The sequence below is a fragment of the Anabrus simplex genome, chromosome 12 (assembly GCF_040414725.1).
Source record: "Anabrus simplex isolate iqAnaSimp1 chromosome 12, ASM4041472v1, whole genome shotgun sequence".
Lineage (NCBI taxonomy): Eukaryota > Metazoa > Arthropoda > Insecta > Orthoptera > Tettigoniidae > Anabrus > Anabrus simplex.
Genome location: NC_090276.1, coordinates 78,132,760 through 78,154,645, shown reverse-complemented (window position 1 = coordinate 78,154,645; position 21,886 = coordinate 78,132,760). Strand labels below are relative to the sequence as shown.

General features: G+C 39.7%; 1 protein-coding gene across 4 annotated transcripts in view; it reads left to right on the top strand.

The window, feature by feature from the left end:
- Prp3 (pre-mRNA processing factor 3) overlaps nucleotides 1–21,886 on the top strand; it is a 139,748-nt gene that overhangs the window by 2,000 nt on the left and 115,862 nt on the right. For 3 of the 4 annotated variants that reach the window (XM_067156483.2, XM_067156481.2, XM_067156484.2), the window contains exons 2-6: nucleotides 5,533–5,696; nucleotides 13,418–13,665; nucleotides 13,747–13,971; nucleotides 17,321–17,482; nucleotides 20,228–20,416. In XM_067156483.2, the coding sequence (XP_067012584.1) occupies nucleotides 5,546–5,696; nucleotides 13,418–13,665; nucleotides 13,747–13,971; nucleotides 17,321–17,482; nucleotides 20,228–20,416 (975 nt within the window). In that variant the 5' untranslated portion in view covers nucleotides 5,533–5,545. Of the gene's footprint in view, nucleotides 1–5,532; nucleotides 5,697–13,400; nucleotides 13,666–13,746; nucleotides 13,972–17,320; nucleotides 17,483–20,227; nucleotides 20,417–21,886 lie in introns of those variants that run through there. The other variant, XM_067156485.2, reaches the window with a different exon arrangement.

Below are 21,886 nucleotides of genomic sequence, written 5' to 3'. Positions count from 1 at the left end.
TGCAAATGAGCTACGATAGTGTAACCTAATCTGGTTCATACCTGTAGATTTATGTAGTATTCTACCTTTCAAAAGGTTTCTTTATTTATCTAACATCCAAATCCACCCAGCCTTACTCTTTGTCAATGATTGGCTTAAAATAAACCAAGAGAAACAAATGATGCAGTGAAGGGAGATTACATTCAGTGTAAATGAAGTGTTGGGCAGAAATAGCCTCTCTTGCCGAAATTTGTTGTGATTGGAGAAAATCAGGGAAGTTGGGTAGCCCAGTGAGACTCGAGCTTGTAGAGAAAGGGACTTATCTTTTTGTAGTGAGGAAAGTAACTTTTCAAGCATGCAAGAAAGGGAAGGTTCCGTGGTTTCCCATTTTCACACCAGGCAAATACCGGGGCTGCACCTTAATTAAGGCCACGGCCGCTTCCTTCCACTTCCTAGGCCTTTCCTCTCCCATCGTCGCCATAAGACCTATCTGTGTCGGTGTAAAGCAAAATAGCAAAAAAAAAAAAAAAAAAAAAAAAAAAGAAAGGGAAGGAGGTTGACACTACAGAACATTTCATTAGCAACGTAGGCTACATCTTATAGGGGCCACAGTTCTTGCTCACAAATGTACATGTCTATAAAATTTGATTTAGGACATGTTCGGTGCGCTTGGTGCGGGTCTTTCTGTTTGGTGCCCTGCACATCTGTGTGTGGAGAGGTGCAGGATGAAAGCCAGTATCTGTACGTAGCCTACTCCTGTTGAATAACGCCACCATCACCAGCGTCATATGAACACTGAGGAGAGGTTTGGCAATCAGTCTAATGATTAGAGAGTGTATATCACCCCCTCTCCTGCCCTGCCAGTCAACATTCTGATGGTGATAATATTGTTTGCATCAATGGGATAGAAGTGGCCCTAACGATCACGGCCACCGGGAGAGTTACTTCTTGTATTAGTACGAGTGCAGTTATTGGGAGTTTAGCCTTCCAACTTGAGTAAGTGTGGGCTGAGTTCTATAGCATTATAATGGATTTGAAATAGTAGAAACTTTGTCAGCCAGGGACTTACCCACCAGCCTCCAGAAGTACCTAATGTAATTTAGCATGCACAATCCTCCGTTACTTAAACACGCGGTAGCATTTCCATTAGCTGAGATGCAATCGGATATGACGTCAGTCCCAGTCAGATGCATTCCGTTACCAACCCACACACACGTAAAATAACAGACCTAAGTGCAATGTAGAATACAGAACAACAACAATTTCCTCTTTGCTTGATCACAGTTAAATGGTTTTGTGACTAGCCGGCTCTTCACCACTGTCAAACATGGAATGCACTGCCATTGTCCTACGGAATGCTAGAGGACTGAGAGCCACTTTGTGGCCCTAACCTGGGCTTCCGCCCTTTGCTTCATCAGAGTCTAAATATTTTGTCACTGACTCAGTGTAACCAATCCAGTCAGTTCTTAAGTTCAAAAGTTGGCAGCCTTGTGCACTGCACGATCGCTTCGACCACAAATCCGTGAGAGGGAAACAGAGGACAGATGTCTGCGCTGAAAAAAGGCCACAACTCAACTTATGCTCCTGCCTTTAGAATCTGTAACATTTTGAGTCTACTCCAGTCTTCCGATGGTAAAAGTAGATGTCCCTGTCAATTCGATCGTCAACCAGGAATTGTTGAAGTGGGGGAGTTGCATTTTATCCTGAAGATTACATGTACTGCTAAAATCCTTACTTTAAACATTGTATGTGAATATAAGAAAATCATTAGAAAGTTTAAATATTACATTATTTCTCCCAAGGAAGGAATTTGTATGTACAGAGAAGAAATGTGTATGCATGGGGAAGGAAGTATCGGTACTTTGAATGTGTTAGATGGTTATCAGTCAGTTATCTACGTCTCAGATACTGTAAGACAGCATGTACACAGTTCTCTTTCTGTCGTTGTCAGATGTCAACAACATTTTAGAATTAGGATTTTTAATATTTAAAAAAATGAGTTGTAATTAATGTTCAGTAGTAGTACTAACTTTAAAACTATTAAATAAAAATTTGTTTTGTGGTTCTTATATAAATGTTTGTAAAAGATATTTGGTTTATTTGTTGATGTATATTAGTCATCTCTTTTTCTTGGTAAGCTTTGTCAACGTGGCCAACTTCTAATTATGGGAAAGCAGAACAAAATGTATTAAAAAATAACACACTTCACCGTGGCTGGCTTGAATGTGTAATAAAATAAAAATTAATGTATTGAAAAGATATAGAGATAATTATTAGCGGTTTGGTTCTACAAGTAGAAAAACTCGAGATTTAAAAAACTTAATACATCACCTTTAGTGACTCGACACATGTTGAATCTGTATTCCATGTCTTTCCCACTCTGTGCGCTTGGGATTGTGGCCCGACATCGAAAGCAAACTACCAGTTTCCCGAAGGCGTCTGTCCTGTATCTTGATTGATACAGTTTGTATGGGAACATCATCAGTTGGTCAACTCCGGCCGAAAATGACGACGTATGAGCATAATGGGTATCTAGCAGGATACCGTCTGAGCTGCTTGTGTGTTACGATACTTACATAATTAAAAACTCACATGTTAAATGCAGCATTCGAGCAGTTATTGCAAATGTTACTAATGGTGCACTTATCGAGGTGTATTAGATGTGTATCTCGAACCCTTGTCCTGTTTCTCTGTGCGGTCGGGTATGAAGTGAGTGAGGTGAAGCGAGTTTTTACGACCCAGTGCCCTTCCTGGCATCAGCCTCATCAGAGGAGTTAGGTGCTGGCACATAGCCTATATCTGTCAGATAGCACCAAGCACAGACAAATCATCATCAACAGCGTTATATACTCTCACACAGTGTCCCCCTCAGAAATTTTCGGCAGCCAGGAGGCAGGAATGAGGAGCCGGGCGGTGAATACTACGTAAAAAAGAATAAGATGAAGTTTCAATTTATTCCCCTCAGGGCATTAATAATATGGCCTCAGCTACCACGCGCAAACATTTTAATGTGACGCCATCGGGCTGCTTGCTCATCAATTTCGACGTTCCGTTTTACTCTAGGCCCACTAGATGGCAGAGTAAACTGAATCTCTCTTGGGCGTCTAAGGCTAATTAATTTTGTCGGGTGAACACCAAATACGTCACCAGAGATCCGTTACATGCAGCCATTGTATGATATTGATTACTACTACCTCTGCCGGGTTTGAACCCACACTCTACCACTGATCCGTAGAGGGCATTAACAATAATATCAGACAGGTAAGTGTTAATTGCAAAATTAAACTATTTTGGTGTTATTATCATGAGCAAGATGTTCTACTGCTCCTTCATAATCAAACACCAGGGCACACCGTAGGCCGTATGGGTTTGTGATGACGTGAGGAATTGAGTGCTCTCGTGCGATTTCATGCTAATCCAGACATTGCAATTAAATTGATATAATAAATAAGGTAGTTCAACCTATTCAATACAAATAAATACAAAATGTAGAGTTACATTCCTATTTAATTAAAAGCGGAAGCGTACCGGTTTCGACCCCAATCCGGGTCATCATCAGCCGAATAAAATGCAAAAAACAATGCATAGGTAAGAAAGAAATTAAAGATCAAGTCCACATAAGAACAGTTGAATAGGCAATATTATGAGACAATGCCGAACTTTGCGTGTGCTATGCTGCTGTTCAGAACATTGCGCCTTGCTTCTTTTAAGTGACTTACCTTCTACTTCTTCTGAATTTTACAGTGCCTACCCCCGTTATTTTATATTGCCTATTCAAGTTTTTATGTGGACTTGATCTTTAATTTCTTTCTTACCTATGCATTGTTTTTTGCGTTTTATTCGGCTGATGACGACCTGGATTGGGGTCGAAACTGGTACCGCTTCCACTTATAATTAAATAGGAATGTAACTCTACATTTTGTATTTATTTGTATTGAATAGGTTGAACTACCTTATTTATTATATCAATTTAATTGTGATACATTTCAATACGGAACATTATGAAATTTTTATCTTTAAATCTAAACATTGCTCACGCACGATGTACTCAAGCTAAACATTTAAACTCCGATATGTAATTGCTGACAATAATGAAGACTTATCATTTAAATGAACAGTTTTACAGTAAAAAACAGACGAGTGAGTTACCTGAATTTTATTCAGCTATCTCAATTAGAATCCATATTTTTGGTCATTTTTAGTTTTACACTATTTACGTTTTCATTTGGAGCACCCAATCACTCAAATATGTGTTAATATTATCTAATTAGCACGTATGTTACATGTCCTAGGGAGAACACTGCCCTGTGGAGAGGTTTGGAATTGAATTTAGGCTTTTGGCACGCAATCTAGTGAATACAAGGTGTATTAGGTATGCCAAATAAAAACTTGAGTTTCTCTACTTGTAGAAAAAAACTGCCAACAATCTTACTTCTGAAGATATTCATTTTTATTTTTATTATACACGAAGCTGGACACTCCCCTTATTCTCTGAGAAGCGTAACAACTTGACATATGTAAAATTGTAGTCATCTCAAAGGTAGAAATTATTGTTTATCTCCTCTGCATGCTGGTGTTCCACTGCAGCTCAGATTATTGGTAGCATCTTAGTTACTTCCTATCAACTGTTGCCAACTGAGCCATCCAGGCACTGGTTATGTTGAAGTTTCACCATTTTTTGTTTATAGCGTGAGGGGCCTATTCGCCGTTTCGCAGCAGTTAACTGTGCTGCCACGCTTCGTGCGCACCAATTATTGACAAGCCAGTTTAGTCAATTGTGACGTATCTTTAACCTGTCTTTTGCAATCCGGGGTAATCTTGTGGCATGGAATAACTGATCTTTTTTTCTACCTCTATCATCACTCTTCCATTGTGATATGTAATAACCGTGTGTGAAGTCTAGACTGCTCTGCAGTAAGCGGATCCTGGATGAATGGAATAAATAGCAGCATCTGTGGCACGTGTAGATTGTAGAGTTCGGCTCTTGTTATTTCAGTCCAAAGCTGCTATTTCTCAAGCCTCACTTCTCCACTTGAAGTCTCTTGAAAACCACTGCTATCATAGAAATGTGTTTCAATTAGATTTCTGTTGCTCGTACATCATTGGCAACGCATTGTATAGGTGTGTGGGCACAAGTTGCTGATATGTTCCTTTTCGTTGAAATGAGCTTCATGTTTTACATTTCTTTGTATGCAGCTGCTGGCCCCACAATCTTGGGGAAGTATGCCTGGAAGCCCCAGCCATGTCAGGGACCTGAAGGCTGATTCGAGGTCCTCTCGGCCATGCGTCACCTCTCGGGATGAGCAGTGGCTGCTTGTAGGCCAGTGCCATCAGGGCTGTAGCATTATGGTGTACCCTAAAGGTGTACACAAAGTGAAGTGTGGAGCTTCATGTTTACAAGACTCAAAGTGGCATTAACATTGCTGTTCTGAAGTGTGTTCACTTGTATAATCATAATATTCCTGAGATCATCATGTATTTCTCACAGAAGAGTGAGTTGTCCTGTATTTTATCTTGCATATTTTATACATGATATTTCTTCATTGTTAACAGAAAATTGCCAGCCATGACGTCGTACCTTTCGAAGAAGGATATCGAGGAGATCAAGCCGTATGTGGATAAAACAGTTCAGAAGTTTCTTGGCTTCAGCGAGCCAACATTAGTGACGGCAGCCATGAACTGTCTCACCTCTGGATATGATCGCAAGAAAACTACAAGTAAGTATCTTTGGCTTTTTTTTTTTTTTTTTTGGTAGCATCTTAAGATGTTTTACTTACTAGTCTTGGTGTGAAGTAGAACCCTCTCTCTAGATCTGCTATATCTTTAAGTTTTGTTCATGATGATGGGAGTGCCAAGGCGGGGAAACTTATTTAATAATAATAAAAACGTTGCAGAGGGGGTGGCCACGTGGTTTGGGTCACATAGCTGTTGGCTTGCATTTGGGAGATAGTGGGTTTGAACCACACTGTCGGCAGCAGTGAAGATGGTTTTTCATGGTTTCCCCATTTTCACACTAGGAAATGCTGGTCTTTACCTTAATTAAGGCCACAGATATTTCCTTCTCGCTCCTAGTCCTTTCCTATCCTATTGTCACCATTTGACTTATCTGTGTTGATGCGTCGTAAAACAAATAAAAAAAATCATTAATCCAACAGACTTTGACAGACACAATATCTAAAGAGAAATTCATGGATGAAATCTTCAAACCTTTTGAAAATAGAACAAGAGTAAGACAAGGTGCTGGGTTGTCCCCACATGTGTTCAGCCTGGTATTAAACAAGATTGTTAAAACGTGAGAGAAAGAAATACCACAAATAAATTTGAGAACAAAACGTAAGCATATCAACTTTAAATGCCCTTTTTTCACCGAGAATCTAGCAGTAACTGAGCCACTCATGCTATCAACGAGCTTCATAGGATCACCATGAAAATCATCTTCCAAATCTCTTTTGACAAAATGCAGTACATGGATCCCATGAGCCTGAACCTGGGGTCACCAAGCACACCAACATTACGCAGATTAATCACTTTGAGTACTCGGGCAAAGTTAGCGAGAACACTGGCAACAAAAGAATAGCCAACAAAACCCTTGCAGAGAAATTACATATAGCCTAAAGCCCTGGAATATTTACAAGAAGAAATTGCTTTCCACCATAGCAATACTCCTTCACTACCCACCAGTCTCGGAAGCAGTCTGCTTGATTGAGACATCATCAGTAACCATCAACATCGAAGATGAGAAAGTGAAGGCACTGAGGAAAATATCTAGACCCAAGGTCCAAAATAGTATCTGGTTGCTCAAAAGCTCGGAAGAACTGTATTCTCTGACTGAATGCTTCACTTCAGTCTCGGGGGAAAGAGCTGTGAAATATTATGGACAAGCATGACTTGGGATTGACCAAGAAAATCTTCATCATCAATAGAACCCAACAAACTGAAGTGTGCTGGCTACTAGACACTGAAAAGGATCTCACAGATGTTGATATTGACGTGCTTCTGACAAGGAACTGATGGCAAGAAAGTTGAAACCCAAAAGCACATGTGTGCTAGAAACACGATAGAGGTTTTGAGAGGATCATGAGAACTATAAGACTATTGCTAATTAATTGTTCCATGTGCTCCTTAGACAGATGTGTGCGGTGCAGGTCTTTTGAGTTGACGCCGTATAGGCGACCTTGCAAGTCTGTGAGGATGAGGCCCAACCGATGATGAATTCTAATGATGAAAACAGCACACACACCCAGCCCCTGAGCCATCAGAATTAACGAATGAAGGTTAAAATCTGGGGACCCCTTGGGCGAAAGATAAACGTGGAGCCGGACTCCTCACCGACACCTTAGCCCTCATTTTCCTTCCTGTTAAAACATTTGCTCATCCGTTTTCCATCATATCCTGTGTGCATTGATTGAGGGAGACCTGTATTTATTCCTGTCTCCTGTGTCCTTCAAACTTGCTCTCTGTTCACATAGGCCCTACACCTGCCTCCCTCAGTGATTCTTTTATCTTATTCACAGAAATTTCCAACAGTACATAATATAAAGCCCGAATACAGTAAACCCTTGATGCATCGCTTTTCAAGTGGAAGAGGGAAAATTACGATGGATGCGGGAAAATGATAAATGCGGGTAACATAAAAAATTGGGGGAAAGCAAAATAATAAAATACGGTTACTGTATTTGGACATATCATCTTTATGTAAACCCCCCAGAGGCATCGAAATATTGCAACCACGATATACGCAATGGAAATAATAAGCATAATTTTTCCGGCGTTTCTTTTCGCTTTTCTTTACATCGCATAATAATTGAAAACCGCTAAGGTCATTTTTCTTATTGCAAATTACTGCTATAAGTGGATATTGCGCCATAATGTGCATTTTTAGTGAAATACAAACGCTATTTCAAAGAATGTGTCATTTTTCATTATTAGTATTGAAATAGAAAGTTTGTAGACTTCGCTTTGTTCTACTTTGTTTTCCTATTTGTTTAATGTCGCACTAACATGTCAGAAGGTTTTCGGCGACGGAAGCACGGGAAAGGGCTAGGATTAGAAAGGTATTGGGCGTTTTGTTAAGGTACATCCCAGCATTTGCCTGGTGTGAAAATGGGGAAACCATGGAAAGCCATCTTTACGGCTGCCTATGGTGGAAATTAAACCCACCATCTCCCAAAGGCAAGCTCACAGCTGCGTGACTCTCAACTCGCTCAGTTGTTTCATTCATTACTGTACATGCGACTCTGTTAGAAACGTGGTGTACGTTCTCAATTCACCATCCATGAATTGTTTAAACAATTTGTGAAAAATAGATCACTTAATTATGGACATTTAAATTGTAATCGTGAGGATGAAGTAGGCTCCTAGCTGACGAACCGTAATTTGCGCATTGTAGAGAGGACAGGGGGCAATGTTCGGTATCTTGCGAGGACGAAGGGATGCACCAATACAAAGGCTTTCTTTAATAGCGGTGTTTGGAATATTTTGTCAATTTTTAGAATAGACTTAAAATAATTGCAGTTGTTAAATTTAAAAACAAACGTTCATTCGGTGTTTATACTGGTGGGCATTGACGGAAGAAACTCTTGAAATTTGTGGATTGTTATAATTTAATTGAAATGTACAAACAAAACTTACAGCATTTGATTTTCTTTTCATGGCAACAATATCAACGCTATTACTGGCCTAGTTATTTAACAGAACACTGTGATAATGGTTATTATGTATAAGCATAATATTTTAATTTCATTTATGTGTCAAATAGGCCTAATAATATATCAAAACAGGTGGCAGGTAATATTTGATATTGCTTCGAGTTATTAATGCTGCAGGGTGCTAATTTTAATGTGTATCAATCTTGTTGTGCGTATGTTCAGTCCTCAGCCCTAAGGCTGGTTGCATCCTCAACATGGCCTAGGCATCACTGAAGAAGCGTACTAGGGAAATGAGGAGTGGGGTGGTTTCCCGTTGCTTTCCTCACCGAGCCAGCCGTTCCTATTACACATCAGTCTGCCAAGCCCACTGAAATGCATGTACCATCCTATCCTGTGAGCAACATTTTCACATCATTCATAACAGAGACTGGCTGCATAAGTAATGGTATTACTAGCATCGCTCATACTTCAGTCGCTTTCATTTTGTCAAAGCCAAGGATAACACTGAGACAGGTCAATGAAAGTAAACATAAGAAAATAGTGGTGTAATTTCATATCTCTGCCATTTTATTACTTGCTCCTTTTAGTTAAAAGGTCATTAATTGTTTTTGTTACGTCAAAGCTTTGCATTTCAGATGAAACAGAGCCCTCTCTACTTGTGTAATGTTCTCTTCTTCATGATTACTGATATCGTGCGAGTACATAAAGGATTTCAGCTTGGCTAAGGTGGCATGCTCTTTGGCAAAACTCGGGACGACTTCGGGCTCACGATCGTTTTCTTCCCCTTCATCACTCGTCTCCTCCGCGCCATCATCACACAGCTCTTCAATTGTTTCCACTCCACATGAAGCTGCATGAGAATTGATCAGCACATAGTCTTCAAAATCAATGGAGACAGCATCACTTTAATTGTTCCCAGTCTTCATTAAAGGCATCACCGGGCTGAGTGGCTCAGACGGTTGAGGCACTGATCTTATGACGCCAACTTGGCGGGTTCGATCCTGGCTCAGTCCGTGCTCAGATACGTCAGCCTCGTGTTGGTAGATTTACTGGTACGTAAAACAACTCCTGTGGGACTAAATTCCAGTACCTCAGCATCTTTGAAAACCGTAAAATGTATTTCGTGGGACATAAAGCAAATAACATTATTATTACTATTAAAGTCATTATCATCATCACTATCTTCACCATTAGCACAGAGATTTTGAGCGGAGTCTATTTCCGCTGTGCATAGCTGACACCTGCTGTTAAGCTGCTTCTATGAAATGAATTGCTTGTAGTAAATTGATTTTCTTGCTCATTTCTTTTCCGGCATCCAGCATGCACACAACAGTTTGCACTAGGCGCTTATGGTATAGTTGCTTGAAGCATTTTATTACCCCAAGATCAAAAGGCTGCAACATACTGATACAATTTTGGGGGAAATGCACAACTTTCACATTGCGAAGAAATGACATGTCCTGTCGACAAGTAGCACAATTATCCCTAAAGAGCATGACTTTTCTTCCTTGTGCACCCATGTAGGCATCAAATGACCTTAAAAATTGTGAAAATATTTCAGTGGTCATCCATGCTTTTTTGTTTGCATGATACGTCACAGGTAGTTTTTTCGTGTTCTTGAAACAACTTGGTGTTAACTTTCCCACTATGATTGGCACTCTCTTATCACTGTCATCACTGTTCACACACAGCAGAACGGTTAGTCTTTCTTTTGAACTTTTCCTCCCACGGCAAGATTCACCCTTCAGCACCAGTGTTCTGTCCGGAAGACACTGTAAAAAAAAGTCCAGTCTCGTCCGTGTTATATATGTCATGCGGCTCGTACCCCTCCAGTAGCAAAGGCAGTCTCTCGATCCACAGCTCTTTAGCTTCCCTGTCCACAGAAGCACTTTCTCAGGTAATGTTCTTGAAGACTAGTCCATGTTGCACTTTAAATCGAGTGATCCATGCACTCGAAGCAGTAAAATTATCAATTTTCGATCTTGTAGCTATCTTCTTGGCTTTCTCCCGTCATATATGGTTTCATCTATAGGGATATTGGAAGACTTTGCTTGCTGTTACGAAGTGATAAAGATATTCTCCAGCTGAGCGAATGTAGATTTCTCTCCTGGTTTTTCTGTTTTTACTTGAACTGTCACATTTATCATTTTGCTCTCTTATTCTTGTTAGCAAGTATGAAGTTTAAAGTTAAAGATGCTAAACCAAGACATTTATCTACTAGTTTTTTGAACGGATTTGATTCAACAGTCATTCTTCCAGAATTCTTACTTTTTTTACAGGACGTGACATGTCATGAATAACAATAACACACAGGAACTGAAATGTGAAAAACAATGTAATTACAAATGATAGATAGAATTGTAATCGCTGCACACAGCCAAGACACAACACAGGTCCACTCAGTATGAAACAAAACAGCACAATGACAGCTTGGCTCCAGGAGGCTTGTAGGCATGGTTAGGCCTATATAGTGTAGTTGCACGGTAATAATCTACGCACTGCAATCCAGCCTACATGAATCTTGCTCAAGCCTAGAAATTCCTAATCACTCGTAGCGCATACATTGTCGCGTAACAGATTGCTGCTTTGAATTCAAACGAACGTTTGCGAATATTTTTCTCATAAACGATCAATGCGGGAACATTGTGGCCGAGGACTAGTAAGTTTTTGACGATCGATGTGAAAAACCGATAGTTCGAGGAACAATTGATGTGGGGACATTTAACATTAGTTTATATGGAACATTTTTGGGACTAAATAAATTGAATTATGCATACAGGAATACGGCAGTTCCGGGAATGATGGATCGAGGTTCTACTGTATACTTATTTCTTGCTGTTTCCTAATCTTTCCTTTAGGTTCTTATTTTCACCAGTAGTAGACATCTCTTGCTGAATCGCCAGGGGATGTCTGTAACTTGACTTGCTGATTTTGGTCGCCTGTTTTTGTTTATTGCTCTCGAAGAGTATTTCTGTGTTTGAAAATGGAGAGCAACATGAGTTAGTAGATACGCAGTGTTCTCCCCGGAAATGTTCGTCAGCCGGGCGGGGAATACTGCGTAAAATATGAATATGATAACATTTCAAAATTATTCCCTTCAGGGCAATAATAATAATAATAATAATAATAATAATAATAATAATCATCATCATCATCATATGGACTCAGCTACCGTGTGCAAGCACTGTACATGGCTGCTTGATCGTCAATTTCAACGTTCTATTTTCCTAGTCCTACTAGACGGCAGAGTAGACCGAATCTCTCGGCGTCTGTGACTGCGTTTTAGTGAATATTGTCGGGTAAATGCCAAATGTATTAACCGGAGATCTTCCGCATGCTGACATCTTACGACATGGAATTTGTTTTGCCCTCCAAAAATCCGTCCACCTCGGCCGGGTTTGAACGCGCTATCTTGGGATCTGGAGGCCGACATTCTACCACTGATCCGCAGAGGGCATTAACAATATCACACGGCGAAATATTTACTGCAAAATTGCACTCAAACAAGATGTAACAGAGTATTTTGAACTTTTAGTGTTCTACTGCTCATTCATAATCATGAAACACTGGGGCTTACCACTTGGTTGTTCTGGAATGCTATACAGGTTTGTCGCGTCATGTGGAGTTAAGTGCTCAGATGTGATTCCATCCACCACTCGCGCATGACACTACGTGTGAGTCAAGCTAAACATATAAACTCCGATGTAGTTGATGCAATTATGCTGACTGTAATGAAGATTTATCATTTAAATAAACATTTTCACAGTATTTATGTTTTAATTTGGAGCGCCCAATGACTCAAATGTATATTGATATTATGTTACTAACCAGGCGGCCTGTAAAAACAGCAGGGCGGTGCGCTCATTAAAACGGTCCTAGGGAGAATAATGGATATGTGTGCAAGGAGTGCGAATTAGCATTTTGTACAGCATTGCCTTTCTTTTTCAATATGTGTTGTCATTATGACTGTTAAGTGCTGAAATGTTTTGTCTTTATTTATTTCACATGTGAATTAAAAGCAAGAGATTTCACCTCTGCTTATATTTCATTGTTAAGTTAGTAAACGGTACTTTTATTGCTACTGTGTGACTTTACTTCAATATGTATTAAATTTTGGCAATGAAAAATCACATTTAAAAAAGCACCATTCTCTAAATAATCTGTATATTAAGAGGTTAAACAAAGTCATTATAATTTTCTAATTGAAATCATGGGTTTTAAAGGGTTAAATGGCCTCCTTTGAACTTTCTAAAGACATATTTGCCAAGGAAGTGCTATCACTCCAGCCATTTACTGTGCATTTCGTCAGACCTTTATCAGAAGGGAGATTCTTGCTTAGACTTGTATATACCAAAGATTAAGTTCCTATTAGGTAATCACAATTTAATTTCACCGATCGAAAATAACGCCTTCAGCCTCTTCCTACGCTAGCCATCTCACTGAAGCAATTCACTAGTAAACTCCTAAAGAGGTTGAATACTTGTAGTGTACATACCAAGTGAGTGTTTGAAGTTCGAGTTGGCTTTTCAAAGTACTTGAATCTGAAATCTTGATAGATTTAACAGCCTGTTTTCTGGTCAAAATTCTGCCTTAACACCAATTATATTTGAAAGGATATTAAATATAAAGTATTCCTATAATAAGTTGTACATAAATTGCTTACCACTACGGAGACTTTGAGGTTCCCGACACATTGACCCTTCTCTTCAACTTTCTCGTCATTGTATTTTGGCAGTGATTTTCAAGTAAGAATGCTCCATATTGTTGAAGTAGATTGCGTTTGCTTTCAGATAAGTTGGCATCCCTATTGGACGAGAAGAAGGCCGCTCGTCTTACGGAACGGATATTCGACATGGCCGACGAGGTGAAGTCCTCTCAACGACAGTCGAGGAAGAGGCACCATGAGTCGGAGGTTTACAAGCAGGAGGAGCGAGAGTCTAAGAAGTCGAAGCTGAAGCTCAGCACTGTTGACTCGGACTCGACTCCTACCATCCCTCCACCTGGTAATCCTAGCCCCGGGCAACTAACGGCCATCCAGGTATGATATATAATTATCATAGCACCGTTGTGAAGTACTGGGGCATTATGCTAGTGCTAAAGGTGTTCATCTTTTTTCTAGATCAGGGAGATGATGGCAAACGCCCAGAAGATGATCGAGGAACGTAAGCGAGCTCTGAACGCCCTGCGCGTGGACGAGACTCCTCCCACCCGTAACACGTTGTATCGGAACGAGGAGACTACGCACTCAAGATCAGCCGTCCTTAACGCTGCTCCGCCTCCAGCGCTGGCTTCTGTGGTCCACCACGGAGATCCTGATAAAGCCAGGAAGATCGCACACCTCCAGGTAAGAAGTAATTTGCAGTATTCAGTCCTGTTCTTTGTGCAAATTGCTCGCACAGGGAGCAATCTTCTGCTGCTCTGTTGAACAACATGCCCAGAGAAACGAGCAAGCACACGTCTCTTTGGGCCGTGCAGAGTTGTCCCCCAGTATTGCGCTTCTGGGGTTCTTCATAGCTGTGTGTTGCCAACAGAATAACTCTTGTACTGATTTGTACACCAAAGTGGAGGACATCACTTTTGACACCTGGTAACACCATACAAGTTGTAAGTTAGTGTGGGAATAACTTTAGCTGCAAAGAGCTGTTTTGCTTTATTATGAAGTTCTTTATGCATTAACAATACGTAGGAGAGATTAGACACTTTCTGTCTTAAAAATGTAGTATATTGTTGCTGGGCTGAGTGGCTCAGACGGTTGAGGCGCTGGCCTTCTGACCTCAACTTGGTAGGTTTGATCCTGGCTCAGTCCGGTGGTTTTTGAAGGTGCTGAAATACGTCAGGCTTGTGTTGGTAGATTTATGGGCACGTAGAAGAACTCGCGCGGGACTAAATTCAGGCACCTCGGCGCCTCTGAAAACCATAGAAGTAGTTAGGTGGACATAAAGCAAATAACATTATAGCATTATTAGAATATTGTTATGGAGAGCTCGTGTTGGGCATGTCATTGTATTAAGAAAGTTTCCTTTTCTACACATACAACTGACCATCGCTCCATTCACCAAAACCTTGATCACTTTACCAGGCAGGTGTTCGCCTTCTTAATTTACTCTTTGATTCTCGGTGAATATTCGCTGCCTACAAAGGAATGATCTCCATCTTTTGATTCATGGAGATTAGAATCTATATCTAGTGTACAACTGACCGTTGCTCCAACTTTTCTCCTATTCGTTATTTAGGTTATTTCTGTTTCACTCACCTGGAATTGAAAATTATAACCTAAAAACATTAAACATATTTAATAAACATTTAAAAACATTTGTGAAGTTTAATGTAATTGTAATGTTGTGTAAACACTGGACTATACTCTTTCCGGCTTACTAATAAACGGTGTATAACTTTTATACAAGGTTTATACACCGTTTATGTAAAATTCGTTACTAATAAACCGTGTATAAACCTCCTGTGTATACACCTGTTATAGTTATTCATTGAATTGCTTATACAGACCAAGACCCTTGTATAAGCGTTGTATAACAGTGAGTAGCGGAAAAAGAAACGAGTGAGCAGTTTATTTTCGTGGTATTTATTGTCTACAGTAATATAATCCTGGTGAAATATTTGACTTATCCATTTAACATTGAACACACATTGAAAGAATGGACAATAACGTTGATGATCTTCACGATATTTTAAACAAAAAAAACATACACCATTCAGAGGTTATGGAGGCTAGACATCTTCGTAAAGTAAAACACTTTAAAGAGACGGAATGACAATGAATAACTATAAAAGAAATTATGGTTGGGCCTATTTTTGTGTAATAATGTGTTACTGCTTAATAGACTTTTGATATTGCGAGTTTATTATACATTATCTGCCCCTACAAAGATCTTTCTCAAATATGAGTACCTATAAAATGGGACATAATCCTCGAGATAAAAAATGGCATAACTTGAAAACCATACGAAATATGATTTCCATACATTGTAGTTGAAAACGCAGAAATATGATGTATAAATGCCTAATAGAAACGTTTTTGATCAAACCTTCCTTTTAATGTACAAAACAGTTCTTCCTTTCTCCTGAAAAGTAAGGATTTTGGAATGTGTACCCTTTTCAACTCGCCGATTCAATTACAATTGCTTACGTTTTCCGTACTACCCCAGTTAGGAGCTTTTGATCTTTTCTTAGCTTTTCCATTTCTTTTTTGACGTTCATTTCACAAGCAAGCTGAAGAAATGTTGATATCAATATAAGTCAATTTCCAATTGTCTCACGGAATGACAATGAATAACTGGCCGGGCTGAGTGGCTCAGGCGGTTAAGGCGCTGGCTTTCTAACCCCAACTTGGCAGGTTTGATCCTGGCTCAGTCCGGTGGTATTTGAAGGTGCTCAAATACGACAGCCCCGTGTCTGTAGATTTACTGGCACGTAAAAGAACTCGTGCGGGACTAAATTCCGGCACCTTGGCGTCTCCGAAGACCTTAAAAAGTAGTTAGTGGGACGTAAAACAAATAACATTATTAATGAATAAGTTATAAAAGAAGTGATGGTTGGGCATATGTTTGTGTAATAATGTGTTACTGCTTAATAGACTTTTGAAATTGCGAGTTTATTATACATTATCTGCCTCTACAAAGGTCTTAGATTTTTCTCAAATTTGAGTATAAGAAGGGACGTATTCCTTGACATAAAAAATGGTATAACTTGAAAACCGTACGTAAAATGATATCCATACTTTGTAGTTGAATACGCAGAAATATGATGTATAAATGCCTAATAGAAACTTCTTTGATCAAACCTTTTGTTTAGCTACAAAACAGGTTTTCCTTTCTCCTGAAAAGTAAGGATTTTGGAATGTGTACCCTTTTCAACTTGCCGATTCAATTACAATTGCTTACATTTTCCGTACTACCCCGGTTAAGAGCTATTGATCTTTTCTTAAGCCTTTCCATTTCTTTTTTTGGCGTTCATTACACAAGCAAGCTGAAGAAATGTTGATATCAGTATAAGCCAATTTCCAGCTGTCTCACTTGGTGTTGCCACTGCCTTATCAATATGCCGCGCTACTGTGCGACTTTCCGGAAAGTTTTGCTCGTAGATAACCAGCAGAAGCGATCATAAAGGCGGTGAATGTGCGAAATACGTTGTTGAACTGCAGGAAGAGATTCCTACGCCTTGGAACGAGTGTATACGTGCTGTATAGTAATACAATGCGTATACCTCGTTTATTAGTAAGAAAAATGTAAAACGCTTATACAGGGTTTATTCACTGTATAACTAAGCAAGAGTTAAACAACTGTATAAGGACTTTTTATTAGTAAGACGGTGTGTCTCATGTTATACATTAACAACCTCTTGTATACTTTAATAATCGGGGATAATTATATCTTGAAAACATCACCAGTTGATGTTCCATACGTTGCTGTAATGCACAGCAAAGTTAGCACAACAAATTAGCTGTTGCTTCTTTAGTGGTAGTAAATAAGTTCCTCCAAAGAGGGCACTACTAAGCTATTTCCTTCATCAAGAATAGCAAGCCAGTAAGGAGTGTGGGCAAGACGAGGTTTTTGACAGATGTTTGTTTTTCGGAGCTTTAGTTGAGAGGGTCGGCATCCCTGCTCGTTCTTGATCTGGAAAGGGAAGAGTTTTTGTGTCCATTTATTTAATGAACATGTTCTTGTTCCTTTTTTTAGGCCCAGATCCAGTCTAAGCTGTCCAGTGGAGTGATCAGTCTTCCCCCCATGAGGCCCGTAGCCCAGGACAAACCTACTCCCCTCATCTTGGATGCCGAGGGTCGCACCGTTGACGTAACGGGAAAGGAGGTGCAGCTCACTCATCTTGTCCCAACATTAAAGGTAAGATGTAGTTATGGTTAGAATATCCCGTCGAATTGCTCTGGCTTGATGGGATATCAGGAACAAGAAGAAATGTGTAAAATATTCCAATTTCTGGTCTTTCACTAGCATCACCTTAATCTTACGTTGCAGTATGACCTGACCTGATCGCATCCTTGTCTACAAAAGTCAGTCCTGTCTATATTTCCCTTTCCCACCTTGACACTTACAAGGTAACCAGAAGTCATCTTGTGTTTATCTGCTTGGCTGTGAGGGCATTTTATGATAAAAATATTCTTAAATTTAAGATAGTGGAATAGATAAGTCAGCTTATCTGTAGAGAATTTAATGCTTCTGGGGTAATTCCCACAGTCTCAGAGGAGATGTGATTTGTGTTTACCAGTGGCAGTGGAGTTCCTTTACTACACTGATTTTGTTGCAGTCTTGTTTGTAGACAGGTGCAGCTTTTCTTTGTTTACATGCTGAATTTGTGACCAAACTGTTAGTGGTAGCTTATGGGAAAAATAGAGGTTGGTTGCTCTCATCATCCAGCTGTAGCCGGGTAGGGGCAAATACGATTCCTCTCCACCACTCCTCCAACACTGTGTCCCAGTCCAGGTTTCTTTCTCTAATACTGCGTTGGATTGTATCCTTCCATCTCAATCATCGTCGTCCTTGCACTTGCATTTCCATCACCTTTTCTGGCATTCTTTCATCACTCATTCGCTTTATTTGCCCAAACCATCTTAGTCGGCTCTTCTCATTCATTTTTTCCACTCCAATTTCTTCCCGGATTTTTTCATTCCTTATTTTGTCTCTTCTACTCTTCTATGTCATACTCCTCAAGAACTTAATTTCGGCTGCCTGTATTCGACTCTCATCCTTCTTTCTCATTGTCCAAGTTTCTGCTCCGTAAGTTGTTATGGGTATGTAATACTTCTTGTACATAGTTTCCTTTGCTTTCGTTGGCGCATCTTTGTCCCATAACATGTTTCATACACTATGATAGAAACAGCTTCCAGCTTGAATCCTCTCACTAATTTCAGCATCCAGTGGAGCATTCTCCATTAATTCACTCCCCAGGTATTTGAACGTCTCCACTACTTCCAACTTGTCTAATCTGACCTTTCCCTTCTTTCTCCCCTCCAGTCATAACAAGAGTTTTACCCTTTTCTACACTTATTTTCAATCCACATTCTCCGATCTTCTCATTCACCACATCCAACTGTTCTTGAACCTTCATGTCCTCTTCTTCCCAAATCACAATATCATCTGCAAATAACATGATGTTCATTTCTCTTCCTCCATATTTTGCTTTTGCTGTTCTCATGATGTCATCCATTACTTAGAGGCACCTGTTTGTGTTGAAAATGTTGGGCCAATTTTGCAAATTTTGCAAATTCTTTGCTATTTTTTTCGTCAACAATTTTGTTTAAATTTTATTTCCTTTTCTCAGCAATAAAAATCTAAACTAAAAGATAGTTGACACCACATCATATTTTATTTTTACATTTATGTAAGAAAAAAGAGAGTTATTCTTCTGCTAAGAACGCATATTACACATATCAAAGCATAAATATTTTAAACATTTCATCCTGCCACTTTAACAAGGAGGGCCTAGCCTACCCTACTTACAGTATATAATTTGCAAATCCGAGATACCATGAGTTCCATATTGCTTGGAGTTGGATATTTTATTACATTATCAGCATTACTTAGTACAGCTACCATATTCTGATTTCAGGGAAAGAAGAATGGCAATCACGACAATACCTGATAGATTCCTGAACACTGCGTATGGTTCAAGATATTCTCATGCAAAAGTTCTCGTAGGGGGAATTTGCTTTATTAGATGAGATACTTCATTTTCTAAATCACCTCTCATTATGCTCCTTGGATCAATGAGTTATTCCACATAATTTCGTCAATAATTTCATGATTTTGCTTAAAAGATGAAGAGTTTCGTGTTTTGAGCTGAATTTTTAATATTTCACAAATATTTCGCGCTTTGCGAAAAACAGATGCCTCTATCCATTACTGTTGTAAACATGATTGGCGATAGAACACTTCACTGTCTCAGCCCACTAGTGATTTTGAACCAATTTTGCACGCAACTACAACATTCCTTGTACATTGCCATGTTCATTTTTGTTAATCCCTGTCCAATTCCTTTTTGCACCAGACTGTCCCAAACTTTAGTCCTGGGGACACTGTCATATGCCTTTCCAATGTCAATGAATGTCATCACCATATCATTCCCATATTCCCATTGTTTTTCCATTAGTTGTCTCATAATGAAAATGGGCTCTGTTGTTGACCTTCCACTTCTGAAACCAAACTGATTTTCTTGTATCTGATTTTCAACCCTCAACCTTATCCTACTTTCCAGTATCCTCTCCACTATCTTAGCAACATGGGATATCAGAGTAATTCCACTGTAGTTCTTCAATACTTTCTTATCACCCTGGTTGCCCTAATGATTATTAAACAATGAACTGTCATTCACTGCTAAGTTAGTTCTAGCTGTTAGAAAACCATTGGGTCCAGCTTGAGTTGAGTTATATGATCACTCATGGGTTGAGACATCCCCTTTTGAATTTGATACATTCAGCATGGTTTTGAACAAGTTGTTGACTGCAGAATTTTCCGTTGAGAATATGTTATTGATAGTAGCATATTTTTTGTCCTTGTAGTACTAGTGATTGATATGATGGTATGTAAAGTGCTTGTTTTGTTCTTAGAACTTAGCCAGCTTCTTCTTTGCAGGCCAACATCCGTGCAAAGAAACGAGAAGAGTTCCGTCAACAGCTTCAGGAACGTGCAGTGGAGGACCTATCGGAGACACAATTCTTTGACCCACGCATCGGAATGAAGCCTGCTGTGCGCAACAAGAGGTCGCTGCGGTTCCATGAGCCAGGCAAGTTCCAACAGTTGGCCGACAGAATGAGGATGAAGGTATGTGTTGATGATGGGCAGCTTGCCCGTGAGCCTCAGTTTGCGTCTGAATGATCAACACATTTACCGGGGTATCCACTAACCAAGGATCTCTCTCTATTGCAACTTATTTTCTTCACATGAAAGCAATTTTAGGTTATCGGTACACTGTGACTGTTATTCTATCTCAAATAACCTGGGAGTCTTTAATATTCATAAATATTTTGTGTGATAACGATTAAATGAACATGGATGCAAATTAAGGTTGTGTTAAGTGCAAGCAGTGGTTAAGTCGGAAATGATGACACTGGTTCTAGGGCTAATTATCATGCCATCGTCCAAGTCTGGTAAAAATAATATGCTTGGTAATAAGATTGGAACCCCCTGTGGGTGGGGGTCACAGGCGAAGAATACGCCCACAGTATACTGTGCCTGTCGTAAGAGGCGACTAAAAGGGGTGGCCAAGGGATGATCGAATTAGGACCATGAGACTACTTGTAATTAGTACCATCATGCAGGGAATCATGGGTCGCCTTTACTTGCGAGTAGTACCACGATGTTAGGTACACAATAGGTTTGTGATTCGTAACAACAGAGTGTGAATCAGGATGGTATTTGCAGTACCACAACATGCGGAACAGCTCGGGCTTACGTAACACATTATGTGAGAAACACCAAGGATCTGGGTGTTGCCTGTGGTTAGTACTACTATATGAGCGCCATCGTGCGTCTGCGTTGCCTGTAAGTGGAGCCACAATGTGAGAAACATGATAGGTCTGCATTACATTACCTGTGAGTAGTACCATAATGTGTGGAATACTGCAAGTCTTCGCTACATTTGGTTAGTATCGCAGCATGACAAATACCATGGTTCCATTATGAGGGGCTGCTGATCTGGATTTTGTACCCCTTTAGACAGCAAGCATCGTCGATTCAGGATTAAGCTTTAGAAGCAGTCCCTTCGTCAGTAATACCATTGTTTTACGATAGTTTCTGGGAATGTGAGGCATTGCGGGTTGAATCCACTGATTGCTTTAAATTTGACTCACATTTTGAATCCTGGTCAGTAGATGATTTTGGACTTTTAAATTGTCATTACATTTCGTACCATTAGGGGCCGATGAGCTGGATGTTAGGCCCGTGTAAATGAGCATCATAAGATTGGAAGAATAGTGTATGAAAATTGAGATTGTGTAGGGATCACAGGCTGGGGTACACATAACTTGACTTATCACTTCAAGAAGCTGTTAAGTTTCGGTTCTTAATTCATACTTGTGCATTAATGTACCTTTTGAAAGGCAGGAGTGCTAACTGCAGAGCAGCTGTTTTGGCTTTCAGTGTGGGGAAGATAACGTGAATTGCTTTGTGACCTTGTTCTTGCTGCGCTATTATTGCAAGTTTCTTTAGTAATAAGTTAAATTGGTAGTCAGTCTTTTGTTTTGGTGTTCATGATTTAGTGAACTGTTGTAAGTGCAACGTCAGCTTCATGTT